General features: G+C 37.7%; 3 protein-coding genes across 19 annotated transcripts in view; 1 reads left to right on the forward strand and 2 right to left on the reverse strand.

The window, feature by feature from the left end:
- ANKAR (ankyrin and armadillo repeat containing) overlaps positions 1 to 2,360 on the forward strand; it is a 72,876-nt gene extending 70,516 nt beyond the window's left edge. The window contains exon 23 of the mRNA XM_023212435.2: positions 1,373 to 2,360. Coding sequence (XP_023068203.1) covers positions 1,373 to 1,620 — 248 coding nt within the window. The 3' untranslated portion in view covers positions 1,621 to 2,360. The remainder of the gene's footprint in view (positions 1 to 1,372) is intronic.
- OSGEPL1 (O-sialoglycoprotein endopeptidase like 1) lies at positions 1,657 to 23,717 on the reverse strand. Of its 15 annotated transcripts, none has more exons than XM_031936452.1 (13): positions 21,256 to 23,717; positions 18,458 to 18,482; positions 18,264 to 18,371; positions 17,481 to 17,591; positions 15,951 to 15,964; positions 15,724 to 15,829; positions 10,167 to 10,549; positions 9,150 to 9,354; positions 8,925 to 9,073; positions 7,855 to 7,985; positions 7,659 to 7,730; positions 5,535 to 5,641; positions 1,657 to 2,331 (listed from the first exon to the last, which is right to left on the reverse strand). In XM_031936452.1, the coding sequence occupies exons 7-12, from the start codon at positions 10,332 to 10,334 to the stop codon at positions 5,563 to 5,565; spliced, it is 804 nt and encodes a 267-aa protein (XP_031792312.1). In that variant the 5' UTR covers positions 10,335 to 10,549; positions 15,724 to 15,829; positions 15,951 to 15,964; positions 17,481 to 17,591; positions 18,264 to 18,371; positions 18,458 to 18,482; positions 21,256 to 23,717; the 3' UTR covers positions 1,657 to 2,331; positions 5,535 to 5,562. The 15 variants fall into 15 exon arrangements, with proteins under 15 accessions (XP_031792312.1, XP_031792313.1, XP_031792315.1 ...); XM_031936453.1 differs by having other exon boundaries at positions 10,167 to 10,554; XM_031936455.1 differs by lacking the exon at positions 17,481 to 17,591.
- A 946-nt stretch (positions 23,718 to 24,663) lies between these two features.
- The window catches only part of ORMDL1 (ORMDL sphingolipid biosynthesis regulator 1), a 14,934-nt gene continuing 12,219 nt past the window's right edge, over positions 24,664 to 27,378 (reverse strand). For all 3 annotated transcript variants that reach the window (XM_023212432.3, XM_023212434.3, XM_023212433.3), the window contains exon 4: positions 24,664 to 26,243. In XM_023212432.3, coding sequence (XP_023068200.1) covers positions 26,108 to 26,243 — 136 coding nt within the window. In that variant the 3' untranslated portion in view covers positions 24,664 to 26,107. The remainder of the gene's footprint in view (positions 26,244 to 27,378) is intronic.

Below are 27,378 nucleotides of genomic sequence, written 5' to 3' on the forward strand. Positions count from 1 at the left end.
AGGAGTTCAAGATCAGCCTAGCCCATCTCTACTAAAAATAGTAATAATAATAATAGTAAAAATTAGCCAGGCATGGTGGTGCATGCCTGTAATCCCAGCTACTTGGGAGGCTGAGGCAGGTGAATCACTTGAACCTGGAAGGCAGAGGCTGCAGTGAGCTGAGATCGCACCACTGCACTCTGACCTGGGTGACAGAGTGAGACTCCATCTCAAAAAAAAAAAAAAAAAATGTAGAGGGTACCCCCCAAAAAAAGTTTACCTGCATACTTTTCTTTTGTAATTATATCTGCCTAAAATATCTTCCTAATTACAAGTCCATGTTAATCATTTTCTGTAAGGCCTTCCCTACCAGTATCACTTGAAAGTGACTCCTGTCTTATTTTGCTTTTCTCAAACCATGCATAGAAATAAGTCATTATTTAAACGACCTGTAAATATGACTTAAATTGTGATCCTGCTATTGCTGTTTTATATACAACTTACCTATCTGAATTCTTGGGGCAGAGACCACATTTTTTCCATTGATACTCTATATAGTTTTGTACATAGTTGGTACATTACACTTGAATGGATTAGATCTGCAGAGATCAAAGTCCAGATCTCATATTATTTATCCCTTCCTATTAGATATGTAATAGGGAATATAAATTACTTATTAATTTCACATACATGCTTAGTGCCTTTTCATGTAGGACCAAAATCAGTCTTACTTGATGTGTTGTCCTATTACGAAAATCAAGGATAGAAACATTCAGAAGTCAAGATCAGTTTGCTAGAGTCATAAACAGAAAGGGAGAGAATTTAAAAAGACAGTAAAAGGAGAAGAAACAATTTCATGTATTCAGCAAGTATATGAGGGAACCTAGGTATGTGGGGAGGTGATATAGAAATATATATAGAATATCATGGGTAGAAGAGCATCCATTTTTTATATAGCTTCTTGAATGTAAGAGTAATTTACACAAAAGAATAAAATCAGTTCACTCTTCATTTTAACAATGGTTTCTAAACAACAATCTGTTTATCAGTCATGATCTGATGAAGTTTTCACAGGTTTGTGGTAACAGAAAAAATGACAAGGTAACACGTTTCTGGTAAAATTAATTTCATTCAATGTCAAGTCCATCATTTTGAGATAATGCCTTTTACACTTTCTTTTGGTGCTAAAATATTCTTTATTTTACATAATGATGTTTAAAGTAGTATTTGTTCTTTTATTGGTGCTAACTTAACAAAACAAGCTAGCAAGCTACTGATCTGTTCTCTTAGTATGTTTTAGTTACGTAAAGAAAATAGAACTACATAGAACTAGAAGTAATGAGACTATACCTAGGGCTCTCAGGAGAGACATTTAATTGTGGCTAATTTTTAGGGAAGGATCACCGAAGAAAATTAAAACCTAAAATTCAACCAAGAGATTCTTTGACTTTATTACCTCCTGTAACTAACTTCGTGGGACTCTTCAAAGCAACAAAAAAGACCAAGGATTCCCATAATATTTTTTCTTTTTCATCTACAATTACATCAGATATCACAAATGTATCAAGACCAAGAATAGTGTGTTTGAACCAACTTGGGAAACATGTCCAGAAAGCCAACCCAGAGCCTGCAGAAGGCTAATAAAACATTTTAGTATGAAAGGATTCCTGAGCCATCTTTTAAAAATTCTTTTATTTTTAATAGTGGTAATATGCAAATAACATAACTGAATAATCTTTCTGAATGGAAGTTCTTGATCTCGATACTAAGCAGACTCCTTAGCATGTCTACGGGAATTTAATATCAGGTCAGAGTTATGGTTTCAAATAATAAGTAGGATTTCTATAAAAGAAGGCCTGCACTTAAACCTTAAAATTTATCGACTGACATGAGTGGTATAACTAGTGTATATATCAAGAGTTAACATTTTTAAATTGGCGTGCAAGAGGCCTGATTCAAAGTAGCTCACATGGTGACATTTATTATAATACTGTGAGATATTTAGTAATAAATATTACAAATGTATAAGTCTTCTAAGACCCAAAATGTATACTTAAGAAATATTTTGGCTAGGCATGGTGGCTCACACCTGTAATCCCAGCACTTCTGGAGGCCAAGGTGGGAGGATCACTTGAACTCAGCAGTTCAAGACCAGCTCGGGCAACATGGCAAGAGCCTGTCTCTACAAAAAATAGAAATACAGTTGGCTGGGCATGGACATGCACACCTGTAGTCCCTATTCAAGAGGCTAAGGCAGGAGGATTGCTTGAGTTCAGGAAGTCAGGGTTGCAGTGAGTTGTGATCTTGCTACTGTAGATCTCTTGCTACTAGCCGAGGTCCAAGAGTGAGACCCTGTCTCAAAAAAAAAAAAAAAAAAAAAAGTCTGAGAGTCAGTGGATGAAGCAGAAAAGAAAAATTAAAAAAGAAAATAAAAATTTTTTACAAGGGAAAAAAAGTTTTATTTAAAAATAAAATCCGAAATCATTGCCCATCAAGTACATAAGTATGGCTTTTGTAGCTAACAGTGTTGCTCATTCTCCCTATTTATAGAGTGTCTTTGGTTTGCAACTGGAAAAGGTAATAGTCTTTGTGGCTTAGAATCATATGATGTCTTTGCTCAAACAGCAATGTCTGCTTCTCCTATTTTACAGCTGCAGACAAATATGATACAAACACCTGGCTTCACTGTGTACTTTATTTTACTTATTTATTTATTTTTTTGAGATGGAGTCTCGCTCTGTCACCCAGGCTGTAGTGCAGTGGCAAGATCTCAGCTCAGTCCGCCTCCTGGGTTCAGGCAATTCTGCCTCAGCCTCTTGAGTAGCTGGGATTACAGGCACCTGTCACCACGCCTGGCTAATTTTTGTATTTGTAGTAGAGACGAGGTTTCACCATGTTGGCTAGGCTGGTCTCGAACTCCTGACGTCAGGTGATCTGCCTGCCTTGGCCTCCCAAAGTGCTGGGATTACAGGTGTGAGCCACTGCGCCTGGCTTCACTGTTTACTTTAAAGCTCCCCTTTTCTCCATCCACTTGCTGAATTGCCTTCATACAGTCTGAGGGTCTTGCTGTAATCCATTCTCTACCTGGGCTGCAGTAAGCATTGAAAGTATATATTAATTAGCAGCTATTTTCCCCAATATGTACTTAGGGCTTTCTATGTGCCGGAGTCCAAAGTCAGTGAGTGAGTGAGTGGGTGAATGAATGATTATTTATTTGTTTGTCTGTCTGAGACAGGGTCTTGCTCTGTTACCCAGGCTAGAGGGCAGTAGTGCAATCATAGCTCACTGTAGCCTATAACTCCTGGGTTCAAAGCAATCATCCCACCTCAGCCTCCTGAGTGGTTAGGGCTACAGGTCCTTGGTCTCTGTTATGCTGAGTGTGGTGGTACAGACCTGTAGCCCTAGCTACTCAGGAGGCTGAGGTCTCTGCTGTGTTGCCCAGGCTGGTCCCAAATTCCTGGCCTCAAGTGATCCTCCTCCCTTGGCCTCCCAAAGCACTAAGATGAGCTACCATGCAAAGCCTGTGTTCTTAACCACTGAAAAATAAGAGACGTCTTTAATCTTCATATTTAATTCTAAATTATCTTAATGGTGCTGAGTCACAACTTTCTGATGGATTGACTAAAATATAGGAAATGCGGAGGGAAATGGTCTATTTTATACTAGAAAGGGATACATATTCAAGTAATAAATTGTGTTATCCAGCACCATTAAGGATAAGAATTCACAACAATGGAAATATTAAGCTTCTGTAGGTATTTTAAAAAGCCTTTAGAGAGCAACTTTTGAGCTCTGAAACTGGTTTCAGGTAGGCTCAAGACTGTATTTTAGGACTATTTTCAGGTTATCAGAGTTCCTTTGCATTCAATTCCAGATATTTCCTGAGTATCTTGGCCTAGCCAGACCACCCTACCACTCCTAAAATGTATACTACTTCTCCTATAAATCCCCCCATAAAGATTATTTTTATTGGCCGGGCATGGTGGCTCACGCCTGTAATCCCAGCACTTTGGGAAGCTGAGGTGGGTGGATCACGTGGTCAGGAGTTCGAGACCAGCCTGGCCAGCATGGTGAAACCCCATCTCTACTAAAAATACAAAAAATGAGCTGGGCATAGTGGTGCTTGCCTGTAGTCCCAGCTACTCGGGAGGCTGAGGCAGGAGAATTGCTTGAACCTGGCAGATGGAGGTTGCAGTGAGCCGAGACTGAGCCACTGCATTCCAGCCTGGACAACAGAGTGAGACTCTGTCTCAAAAAAAAAAAAAAAAGATTATTTTTATTACTCCACAGTTTTTGTTTTTTTTAAAGGATGTGTGAGAAGTCAGGCCCTGGAGGCTGAAGTTGGAGGATTACATGAGCCTAGGAGTTCTAGTCCAGCCTGGGCAACATAACAAGATGCCGTCTAGAAAAATAAAAATAAAAATTTATGCATGAGAAAGGTCTCCAGATATAGAGGGTTATATTCAAAGAATTGTGCACTTAGTTACTTTAATCAAGACAGAAAAACAGTGATAATCTTACGATATTTGCAGTACAAAGTTTGGATTAAAAAAAATTATCCAAAAAAAACTCCCTCATTTATTTCCATCTGATTATATACAATTTCTCAAATAACTGATGTGAAAGTATATGGACAACTAAAGTGTACAATACATACTTGAGGGATTACTTACATGTCAAAATTGTAAAACCTCAAATTATATGAATTTTTAAAAATGCATAGACATCCTGTTTACTCCAGAGAGGATACCTAATCATGAACTCTTAAAATTAATAACATATTATGTTAGAGAAACTCAGCTTTTGTCTTGATTTGGAAATGTCTGCTTTGACATGACTTTGATCTAAAATTGCTTTCTCATGCACATTTGTAATCCCAGCACTTTGGGAGGCCGAGGCAGGCAGATTGCCTGAGCTCAGGAGTTCAAGACCACCTTGGGCAACATGGTGAAACCCTCTCTACTGAAAATACAAAAAATTAGCCAGGCGTGGTGGTGGGCTCCTGTAGTCCCAGCTACTCAGGAGACTGAGGCAGGAGAATTACTTGAACCCAGAGTAGAGGTTGCATGCAGTAAGCTGAGATCACACCACCGCACTCCAGCCTGGGTGACAGAGGGAGATTATCTCCAAAAAATAATAATGATAAAAAAAAAATAAAACTGCTCTCTCATTATAAAGTCAGGTTCTTGTTTCAGTAGGAGTTAAAAAGTAGCTCCTCCTATCCTGATTTGCAGAAGCGGGGGAAAGTCCTAGGCCTGTATGATACAGGGCCAGAATTCAGCAAAATTACTGTGCTTCTTCCAAAGTTTTTCTTTCTACTTGCTAACATCAATACATTCCTTTCTCAAAAGATGTTTTATTCTGGTTTTTAATAATTAAAAAAAAAACAGCTATGTTCCCTTGTAAGGCTTTAATACAGTACAGTATCTCAGAAGAGCAGGTAAAACATCAAACATAAAAAAGAAATAAGAATTCTTGATGAATAATTAATATTATATATCTTCTACAATTTGATACACAAAATAATAAAAACTTAATTTTAACATTAACACTACCTTTAGGGACTTTTTTGAACAGCAGAAATCATATCTCAATTTTTAATTGTGGTACTTTTATGGCAGCTTCTCCAACTTCTTTTGATATGTCTACTCCAAGAGGACATCTACATCATAAGCAGACAAATCATATTATTTATTTGCTTCATGATCCATCACTAGTTCTGCAGACTATTTGCTTAGAATTATGACAATATAAATATCAAATGTTTAATTCATCATATGTGGTGATGATTCTTAAATACTTACAAATATACTGGGACCTCAAGTCAGGATAATGAAAGCTAGTCTCAATAAGAAATCTAAATTTTGAGATGTTCTTGAAAGAAACAGTTTTACTGCTCTCAAATACTGTAAATAAGTTAAAAACATAAAATGAAATATAAAAATAATGAAAAATGTCTTATAATTCTCTACAAAGCTAAAAAGGTAAAAACATTTTTGCCATACAGCTAAAGTCAAACCTGTGTCCATTCACATTTTAGAAATGTCCTAGCTTTCTATAGATTCTTCTCTGAAGTTTCAAAAGCTACCTTGCTCCTTTTCTACCATCTTTTGCCATTACTAGCCAAAGAGGTCTTAGTTCCTGCTGTCTTTTTCTGTTCCTCCTCAGTAACTAATTTTTGCTTCAGATTTCTGCTTTTCTACCATGTTGTCCAAGATAAGGCTTTGCTTTGACTGAATCCCAACCTGGAAAAAGCCATCATCTCCAGCCTCAACACTGCCACAAGGTGGCACAACTGAATCAGAGGATATACTCTATCTGAGACAAGGTATCAAAGGGATGCCTTCCGGTACTACTAACTCAATTCAGTTCATTCATGATCAGCATACATGTAATTCATGTATAGCACAACTGTCAAGTTACAGAATATAATGCTGACAGTTGTGTGTGTGTGTGTGTGTGTGTGTTTTTGAGATGGAGTCTCGCTCTGTCACCCAGGCTGGAGTGCAGTGGCATGACCTCAGCTTACTGCAACCTCCACCTCGAGGATTCAAGCAATTCTCCTGCCTCAGCCTCCCGAGTAGCTGCGATTACAGGCGCCTGCCACTACACCTGGCTAATTTTTGTATTTTCAGTAGAGATGGGGTTTCACCATGTTGGCCAGGCTGGTCTTGAACTCCTAATCTCAGGTGATCTGCCCGCCTCAGCCTCCCAAAGTGCTGGGATTACAGGCATGAGCCACTGTGCCTGGCCAATGCTGACAAGTTAAAACATCAGATGAAACAGTGTTTAAAATATAATTATGTTAGATTATGAAAATAATTGTCTTTTACTATCCCAGAATTAACTTATAACAGAATTTGATAGTAATTTGAAAAACCAGCCAGGCATGGTGGCTCACACCTGTCATCCCAGCATTTTGGGAGGCTGAGGTGGGTGGATCACTTGAGGCCTGGAGTTTGAGACCAGCCTGGCCAACATGACAAAACCCAAAAACAAAAAATACAAAAAATTAGCTGGGCACAGCTGTGTGAACCTATAATCCCAGCTACTCAGGAGGCTGAGGCATGACAGTCACTTGAATGTGGGAAGCAGAGGTTGCAGTAAGCCGAGAATGCACCACTGCACTCTAGCGTGGGTGACACAGTGAGACTCATTAAAAAAAAAAAAAAAAAAAAAAAGTAAAAGAAAAAGCTGTGCTATTCACTGGAACTTTGATTTGGGAGAGGAAATAAGGCTTGCAGAAAACAGCTATCTTTTGGCCAATTCTCAGCTGCCGGTGTGAAAGCATAATCACAACCCACTCTCACACCTGAATGCTTTCTGCATGTTTTCCTTAAATTTCCCAGCATACTTGCTGGTTCTGAGATGTTCCTGACATTGCAAAAGTCCAGGCCATGGACACAGTTTACATTCAAGTTCCAAAGGAGGGAATTCATCACTCTTATTCATGACCTGTTTCTGACTCACCTAAACTTGTCAAGATTTTTATAATTTGATACTACAGCAAAAATATTTCTCATTATGGTATCAACCTTAACTAGGTTCATGAAAGAAATTTATGTAACTTTCCTTCAAGTACCACCAGAATGTCATGAAAACCTCATATATAAAGGCAAAATCCAGGCTTTGTCTTAAGTAATGTAACTTGCATAAAGATCATGAATGATATCACATACTTTGGTTCATAGCGGATGTCTTCTATGTCATGTAAAATGCCCAAGCCAGCACGTAGTCTTTCAATACCGTTCCTAAATAAGAATCATTAAAATAAAATCAATAGCTCCAAGATCTGAAGGAAGAAGGTTTAGTATGATAAAATGGCAATTAATATTTACATAGTTATAAGTGAAGCACATATATCCTGTGGCCTACCATGCAATCATAATGCCATTATCAGTGCACAGTCTGGGAGGAGGACACAACAAAGTGCACTGTGTTGCGTCTGTTAAAATTTCCAGAGCTCTGCGGACATAGAAGTTACTTGCAACACCACCAGATGCAACCTGAAGGAATTGAGAAAACCAAAATAACTATCATATATGGATAGGAACCAAGCTGCTAATTAAACCTGGGGAAAATATCAGCATTATACAATAATAAACTATCCCATTTTGAGATGGGTAATGGGCAAATGATATATCTACATAATAAAAATTTGGAAAGAAAAAAACTACTAACAATTCTAATAGCATACAAACATTATTAGCATTTTTGTATATTTTCTTCCAATCTTTCATCTAAATATTTATTTAATATAATCACAATCATAGAACCATTTTAGACTCTGAAGTTTTTTATTAAATATTTTGTGCATTTTACTACATAATTCTGAAAAAATTATTCTTTGATATCCAAGTAAAATTTCATCTATGATTTACCAACATTTAAACATTTTCCCACTTTAGTTTATAATTTTTAAATGAATAAAGTTTAAGATACAGTTAAACAGGATGTTTGTCTCAAGGCTTTTAAGCACAATTAAAGGGATTTCAGCTGGTACAATATAGTGGATTATCAGAACTTTATCAACATTAGTGTCACGAAAGTTGGTATACCACCTCCCACTGCTAAATTTGACTGGCTTATTAAAAAACAAACAAACAAAGGAATTTCATCAAATGATGAAGGAAATCCATCTATTTTTCTAAAAATAGTGATAGCAGTTACTGCATTTACTTTCTTTATTGTAAACCCTCTTTTAAATTCAACAAGAGGATGCGATCTTAGACTTATGAGCCATAGAAGCTATACAGATGTCCCATGAAGCTGCCAAACTAGTACAAGAAATGGCTGTTAGTCTTTCCTATCCTGCATAATTTCATACTGTCAGGGCTAGCATAGGGCATAAAGATCTGTTCATCCTAAACACCAGGTCAAGGTCTTGGGAAAAAAGTAACATATTGCAAAGTGTAACTATTACTTTAAAATGAAATAAAACTTACCAGTATTGCATTATTTTGAGGTAACAAGTCTCTCTGCTTACAAAACAGAATAGCCCGATGTGTTCTTTTCACAATATGACATGCCATTGTGTGCTGTACTGTGGCAGCAATGTCTGCAGCTGAAGACAGGATTTGCCCCTCCTCAATACCTGCAGAAATGAGCAGGCATTTTTAGGCACAATCCAGGAACATTTATCTGTTCAACTTTACTAATTAGAAATATACCTTCCTCTTTTTCCTTTTTCATTATTCTTTTATTAGTAACTTGTTGAAGTCCAGTAAAAGAAAAATCACAGTTTTTAGCACGATGCAAGGGAGGTTTGATGTCAAAATGAAATCTATTTCCTTGTTTGGCCAAATGTTCTATGGCTTTCCCACCACTCATGGTGGAGCACTCTGGATGTTTTATTAAAGAAAGTCTTCTTGCCACCTATCAAAAAATTATATTTTTTTAGAGTCATAAAATTAAATACTTTGAAACGAAAAGATGCAAAGGAAATGAATTGAAAATTACTAACAAAACAAAACCCCCCTGAAGGAATAAAACATGCTATACTTTGGCAAATATAGACTACAGCTGATATTCAGGTAAGCAGACAACTCTGCTCCTTATGATGACCTGAACAATAAGAGACCAATCACTGCCCCATCTACATTTGCTCTTCTATTGGGGTTGGAAAATAGGCTTAAAGTTGACAATGACTGCTTAATGATGAATGTCAATAATAAGAACTTGTCCTATAGTTTCTTCCTATTATTTCACTGTGGAAAGCAGTGTTTTTATATATATGGCAGTAGCCTCTGTAGTGTTCTAAAACAAAGGGTGGGGGGGGGGGAATCCTATCTGTCTGTGGTGTCAGCAATTGTGTGATTTAATTCTGCGCATTGCATCTTTAATGTCATGTTAATCTATATATATTCTCTTATTTTACCTTTTTGGCAGTATGTTAGTTTACAAAGCGCGTTCTTTCACATATATTATTTGACAAAACACATAACTGTATCTGCAAACTATTTCAGCCTTTGTGTACAGATATGAACCTCTTAACATTTTATTAGGAAAGGCTAAGAATTATACAATTGTGTACTACTCTTTGTATTTTTTCTTACCATTGTGAATTTTTTTCAGTTTATTATCATTCAGAAATATTTAGGTGAATGTTGGTAGCACATTGATTGCTACTTAGTTGAAATGGACAACGTAACAAAAAAGAATGGAGAAATTAATTCTTAAATAATTACCTTGTCAAGCATGTCACCTGGTGCTATGTCCAAAGACTTTCCAAGAAGCAGAAAATCTGAAACTCCTTGAACTAATGCCAACAGACAGTGACCTCCAGAAATCAAAAGAACTAAAAAAGGAAATTCTACTTTATTGGTCAACCTAATAGTAAGTGCATGAGCCTCCATATGATGAATGGGAATGAATGGCTTTTTTAACTGTCCTACCAGCTGTAAGCTAAATGATAAGCCCACTCCCAGGCTTAAAGCAAGTCCTGGTTTTATGGTAGTTGCAATTGCTGAGAGGTCACTTGGTGAGATTCTACTGGCAGAAAGAGCTTCTTGTACTATTCGTTGAATATTGTCTCTGTGAAGTTGTTGAGCTACTGCAGGAACAATCCCACCTGTTCTGAAAGAAAGACAGCTTTTTGTAGTTTTAAGATTGTAAAAATGAGGAAAACTGATAATATATTACAGTTAAAGGCATGTCTTCAAGTTAATCATTACATAGCTGAGTAAGTCAAGTATTTTCTAATTGTGTGCCTTCTAACATAGCACACTATGGTTAAAACTCAGTAAGCAGTAATTAAGGGGATAATGTTTCTGACATTTTCAACTTATGCACAACAAACTCCCATGGATTTGTTTGTTGACAAATGAAATCACCAAAATAATCTTGCAAAGCATTCCAGACAAGTTTTGAGCATGGGAAGGACAGGAAACAATTGTATTTAAGGAAAATTAATTTCCTTGCTGACAGAAGAATTTAAGAGAGATTACTGTGAAAGTATTTGTGTAAAATGATTATATGTTAAACTGGGTGATTGTGGGAATGGAAAGAAAGGGACAGAGAACCTTAAGAACTGTAATAACTAATTGAATATAAGGGGACAGGGGGACTAAGGCATCAAAGCTTGTTCAGCTATTCAGCTGGAATGACTGGGAGAAAACAAATTCTAAAAGACAAACATGAAGACAGTTTTATAAAGAAGATGAGTTTATTTTAAAACACATTCCAATTGAGGTCACAGCAGGACAGCAGATGGCTTGCAATACTGAAATACAGTTTGGGAATCTCATGCTCAGAGTTGGTAATTTGGATTTTTGGTCCATGTAGGATGGTGGATGGCCACTCCAAATGTCAACTGTAAAGAACTAAGAAACAAATTTGCTAGCAATAAATTTGCTACCATGTGATTGATTTACAATATGAGAACTAGAGCAATAAAATAGAGTCTGCAAATTGCACTGCTAGTTTCAAAAAAAATCATCTTCAAATATTTGATGTTGCAAGACCTACTACTAGTTCTATGTGTAGAAATGAAAATCCTCAGTAAGTACATTCAATGAATATTTGCTGAGCAATTAAAATATTGTTTCAGGCAGTGAGGGGGATATAAATAAATGATCTGATTTCAACACATCCACATTGTAATATAATTTTCCTTAATTCTTCAAAGCTACTTTTTCTCTTATATTCTTCATCTTTGTTAGTGGCATCAGAGAACCCTTGGGTTTCAAAGTTCATCTTTACTTCCTTTCTCTCCTTCACTCTCCCCATTTAAGTTTACCACCACTCCCACTGCCAAGTCTCAAAAGCCCTCACCTCAGTCTATTTATTCAACAGTCTTCTAATTGTACTTTCCTAACTACGTCCTTTGATCCTTAGAGTCCATCCTATACTGCTGCCAGAGAATACTCTAAAGCACAGTGCTACCCCTGTTATTCCCCTACTCAAAACCTTTAGTTTCGTGGAATTTGGGAGGCATCAAATCTAAATTATCTCCCTGCCACTCATTCCTTCCTTCTCTGTCTTGCCTCCCTTCTTTCCTTTCTATGCCTTTTCTGCATATTTTATCTTCCAGGGATTATGCTAAACACTAGGGCCAAATAAGAACATGGCTTTATTCTCAAAGAATTAATAACAACAATGTATTTTTGTCTTACTATGATTTGTAGACAGTATGGAGTGTGGATTAGGGAACAAAGCTAATAAACAGGCAGGGAAACTATTGAGGCTTGAAGCTATAGCCAAGAGTCTATGCAAAAGACAATAAAGGATTGAACTCAATCAGTGAGAAAGCAGAGGAAAGTTGCAAAAAATATTTGGGAGATGGATTTACTATGAATGAATGACTGATTTGGATGTGGAATGGTGAGGGAGAAGTTAAGGATGTCCTTCAGGTTTCTGGCTTGGAAAAAGGGACTCCTCATGCCAAGTAATCCTCTATTACTGCACTTTCCATTCTGTTTCACAATGGTCTGCTTACTGTTTTCTTCACTTTTACTGATAGTAGTAGTAGAACTACTATTGTTACTAATAGCTAGCTTGTATTCAGCCCTTGCTATTCATCAAGAATGCCCCAAAAGCTTTAAAGGAATTCACACTTAATATTCACAACACTAATTTGAGTTAGTGGTAATTATTATCATTTAACAGATAAGCAAACTGAGGCACAAAAAATTGTTCACAGTATCAAATGTAGTAAATGGCTGAACCAGAATATAAGCCTAGTCAATGGCTGAACCAGAATATAAGCCTACACTTTAACCCACTTATATGGTGAGCTGTTCAAAGGCAAGGGTCATATGTCTCATTTATATTTGTACCCCCAATGCCCCAAGTATTGCCTGGCAGCTATAGGTATTCAAAAAATGCTGAGATGCGCCAGGTGAATGGTATCACTGAAGCCTGTTTGCCCAGTAGTCTCCTTAAGTGACCTATGGTCTAGCTAAACTGAATGTCCAGTACTTTCTCACTTCTTTGCCTTTGCTGACAATGCTCACTTAGTGATATGGTTTGAATCTGTGTCCCTGCCCAAATTTCATGTAGAACGGTAATTCCCAATGTTGGAGATGGGGCCTGGTGGGAGGCAACTACATCATGGGGGCATATTTTCCCCTTGGTACTGTGTCGCCATAGTCAATGAGTTCTCATGAGATCTGGTTGTTTAAAAGTGTGGGCCAGGCGCAGTGGTTCACGCCTGTAATCCCAGGACTTTGGGAGGCCTAGGCGGGTGGATCACTTGAGGTCGGGAGTTCGAGACCAACCTGACCAACATGGAGAAACCCCATCTCTACTAAAAATACAAAATTAGCTGGTCATGGTGGAGCATGCCTATAATCCTAGCTACCCGGAGGCTGAAGGGGGAGAATCGCTTGAATCCAGGAGGCAGAGGTTGCGGTGAGCCGAGATCACAGCATTCCACTCCGGCCTGGGCAACAAGAGTGAAACTCCATCTCAAAAGAAAAAAAAAAGTGTGTAGCACCTCACCCCTCTCTTTCGGTCCTGCTCCTGCCATGTAAGATGCCTACTCCCACTTTGCCTTCCGTCATGAGTAAAAGCTCCCTGGGGCCTCCCCAGAAACAGATGCTGCCATGTTTCCTACACAGCCTGTGGAAACGTGAACCAATTAAACCTCTTTTCTTTATAAATTACCCAGTCTCAGGTATTTCTTTATAGCAATGCAAGAACGAACTAACAAAGCCAGTTTATAATATTCTTTCCATCTCCATTCACTGAAGGCCTAACAAAAGGCCACTGAACACCTGTGATGTGTCAAACATTGTGTTGGGCACTAGGTATAGCATAGTGATTAATATAGACATGGCCCCTGTCACCATGGCACTTAGACTCTACTGAGATTATACATTCACAAGCAAATGTATAAATTGTGAAAATATTACAAAGAAAATATGCAGGATATGATGATACAGAATAAATAGGATGGGAGTACCTAATTTAGATAAAGTGGTCAGGGTAGTCCTTTCTGTGCCATTAACTTTTACATGTTCAAAAGTTCAGTGCACTCAGGAAAAACTGAAAGGACTGTGAAGGCACGGTAATAATAGTTACTGTCTGCACCACTTGTTTTACCTTATGCTGCCTTGCACTATTAATTCTCCTTGTAGGTCTAGACATCATGTCTCCATAATCAAGTTAAGCTTCCTGAAACCAAGGACTTTGCAGTACTTCACAGTGCCTTACTAATATCCAACACAGTCCCTTTCACATAGTTATTGTTTGAGGCTTAACCTGCCTCTTTACATATATTATTTCTAACACCACCCTCCCATAATTCTATGAGGCAGATGTTATTTTATTTACTTATTATTATTTTTTGAGATGGAGTTTCCCTCTCTCACCCAGGCTGAAGTCCAGTGGTGTGATCTCGGCTCACTGCAAGCTCCGCCTCCCGGGTTCACACCATTCTCCTGCCTCAGCCTCCCGAGTAGCTGGGACTACAGGCGCCCACCACCACGCCCGGCTAATTTTTTTTTTTGTATTTTTAGTAGAGACAGGGCTTCACCATGTTAGCCAGAATGGTTTCGATCTCCTGACCTCGTGATCGCCCGCCTTGGCCTCCCAAAGTGCTGGGATTACAGGCGTGAGCCACCGCGCCTAGCCAATTTTCCTATTTTACTAATGTGAAAACAGAATCAGAGAAGATATGGAACTTGCCTACAGTTACAGAGCCAATACCAAGTGCTTAATTCAGGATTGAAATACAGGACTGTGATTCCAAAATACCAGGCTTTTTCACTATTCAGATGTTGTCAATTGATAGCTTAAAGGCATACTCATCTGTAGAGTATTTTAATATATTTTAAATTAGCTACTAATTTTAAAAATCTGGAAATAACAACATTAAACATCTGGATTTCCGGCCAGGCACGGTGGCTCACGCCTGTAATCCCCGCACTTTGAGAGGCCGAGGCAGGTGGATCACGACGTCAGGAGATTGAGACCATCATGGCCAGGATGGTGAAACCCTGTCTCTACTAAAATACAAAAAATTAGCTGGGCGTGGTGATGCGTGCAGGTAGTCCCAGCTATTTGGCAGGCTGAGACGGGAATCGTTTGAATGCGGGAGCCGGAGGTTGCAGTGAGCTGAGATCATGCCACTGCACTCCAGCCTGGTGACAGAGTGAGACTCTGTCTTACACACACACACAAAATCTGGATTTCCATTTTCTCTTGAAAATTATAATAATCTAATAACACAGGTCCTGCATTCCCGCATGACAACTGGCTAGAGCTGAGTGGTGACTTCCTCCAGACATTTTCCACTTTTTATCTTGTCCATTTATTGAGGTAACCTGCCTGGTGGTCCTCTACAAACATCTCAGTTTACAATCCTTGCACCATTCTATGCTTTAATACAACAGTGTATTATTATTTATTTAAGTACTAACACAACTTATATGTATAAATATAAACAGGATTTTTTTTTTTCAATGACTAACACAGTTTTCCTAGGACTTCAGCTGAGACCATGAAACATAGAAGTGGAGAAAAGAAGGAATGCATTACTGAAGGAAAATCATCGATAAATACTGAAGCTGGGAATGAGCTCAGTATCTTTTGGCAACAGAATTAGTGAAGGTTGGGACCTTATTGTGAAGACCCTTAAAAGCCAAGATGAGGTGTTTGAGGTTTTCTAAATAGCAGTTATTAAAAGTGTTTGCAAAAAGGAATAAGACAGTAGCTCCTGAAAACTTTTATATTTTACAAATACAAAAGAATGATTTTACTTTTTCCAAAAAAGTGGAAATAACTAAGATAATGTCTACTTACTTTAAATGAACTTCAGTTTGGGAATGTATTGCTTCTCCCAACACATTTCCAGTTTCATCCACTACAGCAGCTGCTGTATCATCACAACTGGTTTCAATTCCCAATACTATTTTGTGAAGAAATAGTGTTCCAGGATGAAAATTAAAACTTCTTAAAAATTCATAAACTTTCCTTTTTGATGGTTTAAAAAAAACTCCTGCTGTCTTATTCAAGATTAGCATACTTACTCTATAGATAATTCCTGAAACAGAATTACAGAAACAACTTATTATTTGCATCTGACATTAGCCAGCTTATTTTTCAATATATAGTTTTATAGAATTACAGGACAGTTTGTAAAAACTCACCAAAATTTTGTAAAGGCTATAGCAACATGTGAATATAAATAATATTATGAATGAATATAATATTCTCCAAGGGGGAAAACGGGTCAGATATAAAATTTTTTACTATTATTATTACTTGCATGCTGTTCCTACCAAAAGACTTATTATTAAGACAGCTAATATACAGTACAATAATTGACAGAGTCCTCTGAAAAGTGCTATTTATTTTCTGACAGCTAAAATTAAGACAAAATATGGATTTTTCTAACAAGAATCAAACAACAAAGGCAGATGGAACAGATAAAAATACTGTTAATGTATTCTATTTCCTAAAAACACCTTTCAAAATAAAACTGGATCATTTGGTTCAAAAACAAGAGTTAACATAAACACACACACACACACCAACTGCAACCTAACACCTATTTTATCCTTAATTACAATCTTTGGAATTAAATCTCCACTTTTTGCTATAGGTTTTGTCATAACAAGGATCTTCCCAAATCCTTTTCCCCCAAAATAATAGCAGCCCATCACTAAAGCACACTAGTATTTTCACACTGCGAAGTACCTAATTTCATGCCCCCATATCATCCGTTATAAAACTTTCTGGGTGTTAAAGCAGGTTCATTCTCCACCACACTAAAGGGACACAGGGCATCCCAGGGATTAGAGATGAGCGACCTATTTGCAGAGCGCAGTTGCGGGAAGTGCAGCCCACACAGACACAACGTAGAGGAATTAGATTTGCATTAACAAAATCTGGACAGGGAGGATTGTGCGAAGCACTACCCTTTCGGGCCAAGAAAGCTGCAGTGTGAACCCACGTTACTTGGGTAGCGCTGGTCTCCGGTAGGCTCTAAGGCGGCGAAGGGCGCAAACTTGAACCGCTTTTCCAGGTCCGCAAAAGCGTCAGTGGGGTGAAGAGTGAGCAATTTCACCCACCTTCCTCTTGGGCGGTAGTAGCCAGCACTTTTCTCCTTTCCCTAGTAAAGACTGCCGACTGCCCTTACTGCTGCGGGAGAAACCCGAACCTGGCGCCCGGAAGTGATGTCATCGACACCGTGCAAGGTCCTTTCCAGAGCTAGCTGCTGTTTCACTATAGAGAGCCGCACGCTTAGTGAGGAAAAGCTTAAAGGCTGTCTTTGCCCGAAACGCTCTCTGTGCGCGCCTGCATTTCCCCCCAGATTTGCAGGTGATGAGAGTTCTGTAAAATTACACAGCTAGTGACTGATCCAGCGGAGACCGAATACAGGTTTGTCTGACTACACAACATCAAGTTCCAAACACTAAGCTACATTAAAAAGTAATTTTTTTTTTTTTGCCCTTGGCTGGAATTTGGTTGCTACTGTGAGAAAAGGATGGGGTAGATTATTCGTCATTCTATTTTTAAGGGAATTATCACCAAATCTAAAGGTAGGGGTGAGGTACCTGATACTTTCATCGGAGAAACAGGATGGAATCTAGCGGCTCCCCCTAGCCGGATTCCCAGAGAACGGAAGTGTTTCTGGTCGGACAGTGTAAACCGTTTCTCCCACTTCACTAGGAAGAAAGGGACTGGCTTATTTTTACAATTAAAAAACAAACAAAATAAAACTCGGGAGACTGAGGCAGGAGAACTGCTTGAACTGGGACCCGGGAGGCGGAGGTAGCAGTAAGCCAAGATCGCGCCACTGCACTCTAGCCTGATCTACAGAGTGAGACTCTGTCTCAAAAAAAAAAAAAATGGCTGTGGTAAATATTCAGTTGCCTTAAAAAATCCTATTTTCATAATGCATTTTATTGTCCTTGCTTACTATGTACACGAAATTCAGCATGGTATCTTTTCGGAGTCTTGCACCTGCTTTTTCTTTTTTTTTTCTTTTATTGGTTTGTGAACTTTGTTTTGAACACTGTTTGAACAGATTTATTTCAAGAGTCAGTCTTCTCCCACGCTGGTATTTAAGATTTTAGTAAGCAAGGACCTTAGAATCCACTGTTGTACAGGGCTGGCATATATACCTGCACTTTGCACGTTGTGAAGCCCTGGGTATAAAAGATGAGTAAATCCTATAACAACATGTTGGGAAGCCAGAGTACAGTCTAGAGGTAGATACAGATAAATAAGTAAATAATTACCAGAATATGGTTGAGGTTTTTTAGTTGGAATTTGTGTTTTTCAAAAATTTCATTTATGTATAACAATTACAATAATGATAAAGTGGCACTATGTACCAGGCACCTGTTGTAGATTAATTTCTTTCACAATCCCATGAAGTCGTTTCTGTCCTCATTTTACAGGCAACTGGGCCACAGAGTTTGGGTGCTTTGGAGGTCACACAACTAGGAAAAGCAAAGCTAGGATTAGAAGTCAGGCCATCTGGCACTGGAGTCTGTTTTCTTAACTGCTAGAAGAGAAAATAACTCACATTTTCTCTAGGGTGCACTGTTGGCCTAAAAAAGAAAAAAAAAGAAAAATTAAAACCTAAAGGTTAAGAAAAATTAGTCATACTGTTAGAGGGCTAGAGGTTATTTCTGTTATACACTGGAATCCAGTTTGAACATAAAACCTTTCACATCAGGTATTATTTTTCTTACAATTCCAATTATGTTCAGCAGGTTATCCCAATGCTCATCTGTGCTGTCAAGACAAGCAAGATCCTGTGTGTGCTATCATTGGTAGATTCCTCATCTAGGCACTCTTGGCCAGTGTTGAGTACAAATGCTGTATTATGTGAAACAGGAGAACTCTAGGGCACATTAGTAAGGAATTTTATCTTTCCCTTGACTGAATATATGTGAAGTGACATACAAGTCACATGTATTTAGCAAAGGTGTTCATTTTCTGTGTTCTTATTGTAACATAGGAGAGGGTTATTGGGGGAAAGGCATGTATGCTGAGTCCTGTCTGTACTTTTATGCAGATACAGCTAGAATGCCACTCATGGGCATTCTCAACAAATACGGCCTATGTAAGCTCAACATAAATCAAGAGTTCCAGCTGAATCTAGATATGCTTATTTTGTCTCAGATACTGGGTGTCTAACTTTCCATTTGTAGCCTTCAGAGGAAAACTGTATTATTAATACATATTATATATTAATACATAGAAGAATCTTTTCTTTTTTTTTAGATGGAGTCTCTGTCGCCAGGCTGGAGTGCAGTGGTGCCATCTCGGCTCACTGCCACCTCCACCTCTTGGGTTCAAGCGATTCTCCTGCCTCAGCCTTCCGAGTAGCTAGGACTACAGGTGCCCCCCCACCATGCCTAGCTAATTTTTGTATTTTTAGTAGGGATGACATTTCACTATGTTGGCTAGGCTGGTTTTGAACTCCTGACCTCGTGATCCAGCTGCCTCGGCTTCCCAAAGTGCTGGAATTACAGGCGTGAGCCACTGCGCCTGGCCCAAATCTTAATTTTCAATATTTATTTCCTAATTATGTTCTACTAGGTTAGGTTTTATTTTTATTACATATTTATTGGGTTATTTCCTTTGTGCTAGGAACTTTATTAGTTATTAAGGATACAGATAAGGTCCATTCTCTGTTCTCAAGGATCTGAGTCTATAGGCAGAAGACAAAATGCAATACAGAATTATGGAAATGTGAATGGAAAGTGCATTCAGAGAGGCACTTTTTTTACTTGGGGAAAAAAAAGTAAAGTAAGTGCATTCACAGAGGCACTTTTATTACTTGGGGAAAGCCACGTTGGCTTGCCACAGATATGTATACGCAGCCTGGCAGGCCCATAGTGTGATTACTTGAGTTTCAATATCTGATTATTTTATAGGCTTGAAATTGGTTTATTAGGTCTGGAAATGACTGGACTCGGGAGTACTGAGTTACCCACCACAAATTGCTAATAAAATGGTGTGTAAAAGCCATTAATACTAATGTATTTATGAGAAATGCAATTATGGGGGAGCGAGGATAGTTGAGTTTGCCGGTCATTATCTTCCTTCTATTGACCAAATTACAATGAAGGCTAAATCCAAATTATAATCAGAAGATTGCTTGGTAAATATGGAATGGAAACAATAGACATGAGTTTGGTGCTTTTAATGGCTAATATTTCAAGCCTGATGCAGCCCTTTCCACTTGAGTCACATATGTGTCTTACATTCTTTGAGTTGGCTAGTGCTAAAAATACATTGCCATTTTCCTTTCTCCTTCTTTTTTTTTTGAGACGAGGTCTTGCTCTGTTGCCAGGCTGGATTGCACTAGCGTGATCTCGGCTCACTGCAACCTCTGCCTCCCGGGTTCAAGCGATTCTCCTACCTCAGCCTCCCGAGTAGCTGAGACTACAGGTGCGCGCCACCACGCCCAGCTAATTTTTGTATTTTTAGTAGAGATGGGGTTTCATCATGTTGGCCAGGATGGTCTCCATCTCTTGACCTCGTGATCCACCCGCCTCGGCCTCCCAAAGTGCCAGGATTACAGGCATGAGCCACTGCGCTGCGCCAGCCCATCCTTTCTCCTGTTAAATTTTCTTTGCTGACCAGTATCTCTTGATGTGGAACATTCTTTCATTAGTGGTAATACTGTCAATCAGGTCTTTGGAAGATATTTTGGGTTTTGTTTGCTGAGCCATTATGCTTATTTTACAAATTAACTTTTCTGAACTTTATTGCGGTAGAATTTACATAACAAAATTTACCATTTTAACCATTTTTAAGTTCAAAGGAACTAAGTACATTCACATTGCTATGCAACCATGACTACCATCTAGCTCCAGAACCTTTTCCTCTTCCCAAACTGAAATTCTGTACCCATTAAACAGTAAGCTCCCAGCTGGGCACAGTGGCTTGCTCCTGTAACCCCAGCACTTTGGGAGGCTGAGGTGGGCGGATTACCTGGGGTCAGGAGTTCGAGACCAGCCTGGCTAACATGATGGCTGTCTCTACTAAAAATACAAAAATTACCTGGGTGTGGTGATGAATGCCTGTAATCCCAGCTATGTGGGAGGCTGAGGCATGAGATTCACTTGAACCCGGGAAGCAGAGGTTGCAGTGAGCCGGGATTGTGCCACTGCACTCCAGCCTGGGCAACAGAGGGAGACTCCATCTCAAAAAAAAAAAAAAAAGAAAAAGAAAACCAAAAACCAATAAGCTCCCATTCCTTCTGCCTTCCAACCCTTAGCAACCACCATTCCACTTTGTCTTTGAATTTGATTAGGAATTCATAAAAGTGAGATTACACAGTATGTGTCATTTTGTGATTTATTTCACCTCATAATGTCTTCAAGATTCATCCAGGATGTAATATGTATCAGAATTTTCCTCCTTCTTAAGGCTGGATAATATTCCATTGTGTGTATATGTCACATTTCTTTTAACCATTCATCCCTTGATGGACACTTGGATTGCTTCCATCTTCTGACTATTGTGAATAATGCTGCTGTGAACAAAAATGTACAAATATCTGTCCAAGTTCCTGCTTTCACTTCTGGTATATACCCAGGAGTGGAACTGCTGGATATAATTTTAATTTTTGAGGAATCTCCATACTAGATGATCTTATTTCCTTATTTTTCAAGTGTGTGGATCTATGTGTGGTTTTGGCAGGGAAGGGAGAGGGTGAGTCTCTTGTCGTTCCCACATACTCCCCATGACTGTTAAGTAATGTGTTAGAAGCATATGGTTTGATGAGAATTCTAGGAGAGACAAATGTTTCAAAGGATCTCTGTATTTTTACCAGCAATAACTAATAAATCATCTGGCTTCTCTGTTCTCACTATAAAAATTATAAAATGAGGAAAATACTGCATGTTTTATCATCTTGGTGAAATAGTCAACATAAATGCAGAATATTTGAAAACTCGGGGGTTTTCAAAATAAGATTATCAATAAAAATTTATAATTGCATAATTGGAAAGTCAGAAAATCTATACACTGTAAATTCCTTTCACATTTTACATCTTAAAACTATTTATTTTACAATGTTAATGAAGTAGCTTATTTCTTTACTAAAATCCTTGTATTTAAGATTATTTTATCAGCACATACTTATGCAGTACAAGTGAACGGACACAGTGATAAACTGCTTTATCTGCTAAACTTAACATTAGTTAGAACTTGAGAGCTACACATGTCATTCCATAACCATTGTTTATCAAGGGCTTGAATCATTAGTCAAGAAATGAAATAAATTACAGTACTACGCTGAAAACCCAATTTTGTTTTTTTTACTGTTTTTCTAATTATGAAATGTTTCAGGTTTTGAAAAAAGGAAATACTATAAACAACTTCTGTGAGGCCAACATTCAACTTGAGATAAAATCATCCAATACAGTTGAAGCCCTGTGTCCTATATACTTGATACATTCAGGATTCTGACTTTGATGTTTATAATTCTCTTGCATTCATTTGTAGCTATATGAAAAATTTAAAACCCAACGTAACTACTTGCTAAATCACTGGATCATTTTTACCTGGAACTGAGATTAGGGAGTAAAATGTGATACATCTCATTATTTTCTTTCTGACACAATAGAGAGTTTATCTCTGCTATTCTACTTACCTTCCCCTCCCCTGCCTTGCACTACTCCAAACCTCCTTTTAGGGTATTTTACCTAGACATGTCTTTTTAGTACTGAACTTGTTCATATTTCTCACATTGACATGTACTATCCATGTTACTGTTTTGGGAATTACTCTTTTCTTTCTATCCTGTTAGAAAGACTATTAAATTGCACTGGTTGACACTGGGTTGCTCCATTTGTGTTCTTCATGACTAGCATAAGGTTATTTTTGGGTGATACTTATTGATGACATATATAATATAGAAGACACAGGAGAAATATACTGCATGAAAATCAAGATTCAACTTTAGCTAGACAAGATGAATCAATAAACTAAAATCTAACAAGATGGAGTTCTATAGGAAAAATGTCTTAAGAGTTTGGTTTAATAAATCAATTTAATATGTGAAGGGTAACCATAATTTAACAGCACTATATATTGAAGATTTAAGATTTTAGTGACATAGTGAATCAGTGATATGTAGTTGTCAAAATAAAAAACTAAAATGGTATTAGGCAGCGTTAAAAAAAAGCACCCAGAACAGGGGAAGTGGTACTCTTTCACAGCATATCTGATCACCTCTTATATTTAACTCTTGTGCTATATAATAAGGAATAAACTGGAACTTAGAGCAGAATTACTAGGATAGTGAGAGAAATCTGAAACCATATCATATCGAAAATGATGAAGGCTCTAGTAATATTTATTCCATGCTGCTGACACAAATTTAAAAGTTATATTTAAATAGTTGAAGAGTTATGTAAAGATTAGAATTTTGACTCAATATACAACAAATTGTAAATTCCATTACAAAACTAGAATATACTGTCTTATAAGTCCTCTTCTATTAATATTATTATTAAAACAGAACTAAACAGAAGGGTGGTAATTAATGAAGATTCAAGCTAAGGTAGGGGGCCCAGCGGACAGATCACTTGAGGTCAGGAGTTTGAGACCATCCTGACCAACATGGTGAAATCCCATCTCTACTAAAAATACAAAATTAGCTGGGCGTGGTGGCACACACCCATTATCCCAGCTACTCAGGAGGCTGAGGCAGGAGAATTGCTTTAACACGGGAGGCAGAGGTTGCAGTGAGCTGGGATCACATCACTCTGCTCCAGCCTGGGAGACCAAAAAAACCCGGCTCCAGCCATCTCAAAAAAAAAAAAAAAAAAAAAAGTTAAGGCAAGGGGTTGAATTACATGGTATCTAAGGGCTTCTCTAACTTAGCCTCATATAGCTCTATAAGCTAATTCACATAGGTATTAGTCAAGGAGATATTATTATGTCCCTTAGGATCTTTATAATTCAATAGACAGTAATACCATAAACCTAGAAAAAGGATGGGGGCAAGTCAAAGGGACACAACAGTCAACTTGTAAGAGCTCCTAATGGTCAAAGCTGGAGGACAATTTGAGCAACAAATCATGATAATGGATTATAACCCAAAGAATGAAATATCCATGAGCCCAGAGTATAAGTGATTTAATAAATAAGTAGATGAGGGAGAAGAGACAAATCTTCCTTATAAAAGATTCCAATAAGTAATTATAGAAGGAATAAGGGAAACAGAAAATCATCACTAGAACTCCACAGTAATAATTGCTGCAAGAAAGATCCACCAATGAATGCTAAAATTAGTGGCATTTCTGAGCTCATGACTCCTTAGAAATTGCCATTATGTCTCCTGACTTGAAGTGAGGAGCATTTATGGCATGGCAATTTATTTTGTTCCAAGTAATAGTCATTATAGATTTTGTTTGAAACTGGACTGTAGCCATCAAAGGGAAGGGAGTTGGGTTTGTCTTGTTTACAGACTATCCTCAGTACCTAACATAATTCTTGTAACAGAGTGGACCCTTCAAATATCTGCTGAGTAAATATTTTTAAAGCACTGACAGGAGAAAGCAGTGAAGAAAGCATGTATAAGAGGGAGACTTCTGTCTCTGAAGTATGTTAAAAAAAGTAAGCCTTTTGAGATGAACTTTAAAATAAAGAAAAATGAATGTTTTTTGTTACTTTAATTTTACAAATTCAGTTGCTTAAAAATAAACTTGAAATATGTCACTTTAATTTTGATGACTAAATTTGGAGAGCTTTTGAAATAATCTTACACCAAGAAAAAATTTTATTAAATTATGGGTCACCAGTTATTTAAAAATACATGGGAAAAGACAGACATACAAAGGTAGTATCATACAACTGATTTCTAAACTCAATACTTTTGAAATACAAAACAATGATCATTACCCCCAAAAGTCAGTTTACTGACACGAATTGATGTTTAAGTTGGTCTATAACTCTTTTCATTCAATTATGTTTATAAATGTTACTGAATTTTTAAATTTTGTCCCATATCTGAACTTTGTTTTTTTGACATGTTTGCTTCTCAAAGCAGTATACAGTTATTTCTTGCAATTAATGTCAGCAACTATAGAAAGCTTTCCTAAGTCACAAGAATTCAGTGTGGTTGCTGTTCTGGAGACAGTTACCATTTTGGGCTATATATACTAAAACCCACGTATTCAAAGGCAAACTATTCATGGGCAAAATATGGGGGTTGAGAGCAGGAGGACTAAGAAAAGAAAATGTTATCTTTTACTGCAGACCTGCCAAAAAAGACTCCATTACTTACGTTGGTAATATTGCTAGAGACATCATTTCTGCCACAGGTTGGCTATATGGTTGTTCCTTTTATATTTCCTTTTTCAAATGATGACAAACTTTGCCAATTCAATTGTTCAACCAAATAAGCAGACGCCTTTAAATTACCATTACTTTTTAGTTGCTTGAAAGAAATAAATTATTTTCTTAATTGGTTAGCAGCCTTGTGTCTGGAAAAGCAGTAAAACCCGCTTTGTTCCAAAATTAGAACACTGACTCAGAGGCTGCTTGTAAGATACTTGGCTATTTTCTATCACCAATCAGTCACAAAGGTGAACCTCCATGAACTCTGTAATGTAATAAATGTAAAAATGGCCTCACTGACCAATACACAATATTGTGCCAGCAAAACCAAAAAAGTACCCTCATAAGTGAGAAATGGCTTGTATAAAACAAGAGGATATACATCCTCTTACATAAAACAAGAGAAATATGTATGGTAATAAAAATAATCTTTAATAAACTTGTATAGAGATGATTCCGGTTTACATGTAAGTCTGCTTTAACTAACCATGGCTGAATGATTGGAAGTGTTCTTTTCTTAACACAATGCCCATTCATTATAAGTTAAGCTGGTCCTAGTTTTTTACAAATCTCTTATTTCTTTGAATTTATCTACTACACCCTCACTGTGATGCCCTTGAACTTACAAGCTGGGCCTGCCCAGCCTGCTTATAAAGCCCCTCTTCAGAAATATACCAGATGTATTAAACAGAGGCATCATTTAATGGAAATCTGCACTTCAAAACAGCACTTGAAGGACCAGCCATTGGCCCTCCAATGTAAATACTTCTTATTTCACATTATCACAGAAACAGTGCAGTTTACTAACCACTCCTTTCTTATAAGAAATTCAGCAGCTGTAAAAAATTTTGTTCAGTTTCAAAACATTTCAATACTTATTAATTCCAAAGATCCGAACACCATGTAGCTGTGGCATTTTGGGAATTAGCACACTCAGGAGAGAAGCTGTGTTTAGGATGAAGTGAGTTGGATCATACTTCGTATAGAAACTTGCCAGAAAATATCTGTAGAGATAAAAGTTAAGAATATATGTAACATCCAAAAATAAAATTACTTAGAACGTAAACAATTTTAAAGGTAGAAAGAAAAGGCCACTAAAGCATAAATACCTAAAAATAAAACTATTTCTTAGCACTAAAATAAGAGGAACCATTTTAGTTTGGCCCCAGGTTTTATCTCATTAGGAACTAAAAAATTTGTTTAATGGAGGTCCACATTTTCCATTTCTGTAATTGTATTAAATACATTTAATAGAACACATTGCATCCTTTAAAGCAAGGCTTTCAAACTGGGTTCATACGCCCTCTGTAATTACAGGTATGGTTCTGTATTTCCATGTATGTTTCTGAGAGAGATCCAGATTCAAAGCATTCATCTTATTCTCAAAAAGTTTTATGACTCACAGGTTAAAAACCTCTACTGCAAAGCTCCGAAAAAATGGGTTAGTGCATTAGTACAATTCCTATCTTTGAAGGAAATAAATATTTGGTTGCCCTTTTGATGTTCTCATTTTCATACTGTAGTTGATTGAGCAGCTCTGTAACCAGTTTAACTGGTAACTTGAAAGACACTGTTGTACCATTCCAGCTGCTTTTTAATAATCAAATGCATGTATGTTTTTGGATATCCAACTGAGAATTTGTTGAACAAGCCCCAAGCCTAAAGCACCTTTAAAACCATAAATCACAAAGTCCAGAATGTTTAGTTTTACCTACGGGTATATCAAGGTGCAGGCACATCATCTGATTACTAATGGAATAATACAGATAAGATGTAAAGAATAAAACATCATGTCTTATTTGTTCATAACTAAGAAGTTAGTTTCTATTTAGGTGTTTGTCTATTTTTGCAGTACACAAGGAAAGTATTCTTTTTTTTTTTTTTTTTTTTGAGGCGGAGTCTCGCTCTGTCGCCCAGGCTGGAGTGCAGTGGCCGGATCTCAGCTCACTGCAAGCTCCGCCTCCCGGGTTTACGCCATTCTCCTGCCTCAGCCTCCCGAGTAGCTGGGACTACAGGCGCCCGCCACCTCGCCCGGCTAGTTTTTGTATTTTTAGTAGAGACGGGGTTTCACCGTGTTAGCCAGGATGGTCTCAATCTCCTGACCTCGTGATCCGCCCGTCTCTACTAAAAATACAAAAA

This window comes from Piliocolobus tephrosceles, chromosome 11 (assembly GCF_002776525.5).
Source record: "Piliocolobus tephrosceles isolate RC106 chromosome 11, ASM277652v3, whole genome shotgun sequence".
Taxonomy (NCBI): domain Eukaryota; kingdom Metazoa; phylum Chordata; class Mammalia; order Primates; family Cercopithecidae; genus Piliocolobus; species Piliocolobus tephrosceles.

Bases quoted from the DNA above. Each gene is read 5' to 3' on its own strand.
- OSGEPL1 (XM_023212426.2), bottom strand. The intron at 7,986-8,924 runs GTAAGTTTTATT...CAATTCCTTCAG, and splicing joins CTCAAAATAATGCAATACTG to GTTGCATCTGGTGGTGTTGC. The intron at 5,642-7,658 runs GTATGTGATATC...CTTATGATGTAG, and splicing joins GACATCCGCTATGAACCAAA to ATGTCCTCTTGGAGTAGACA.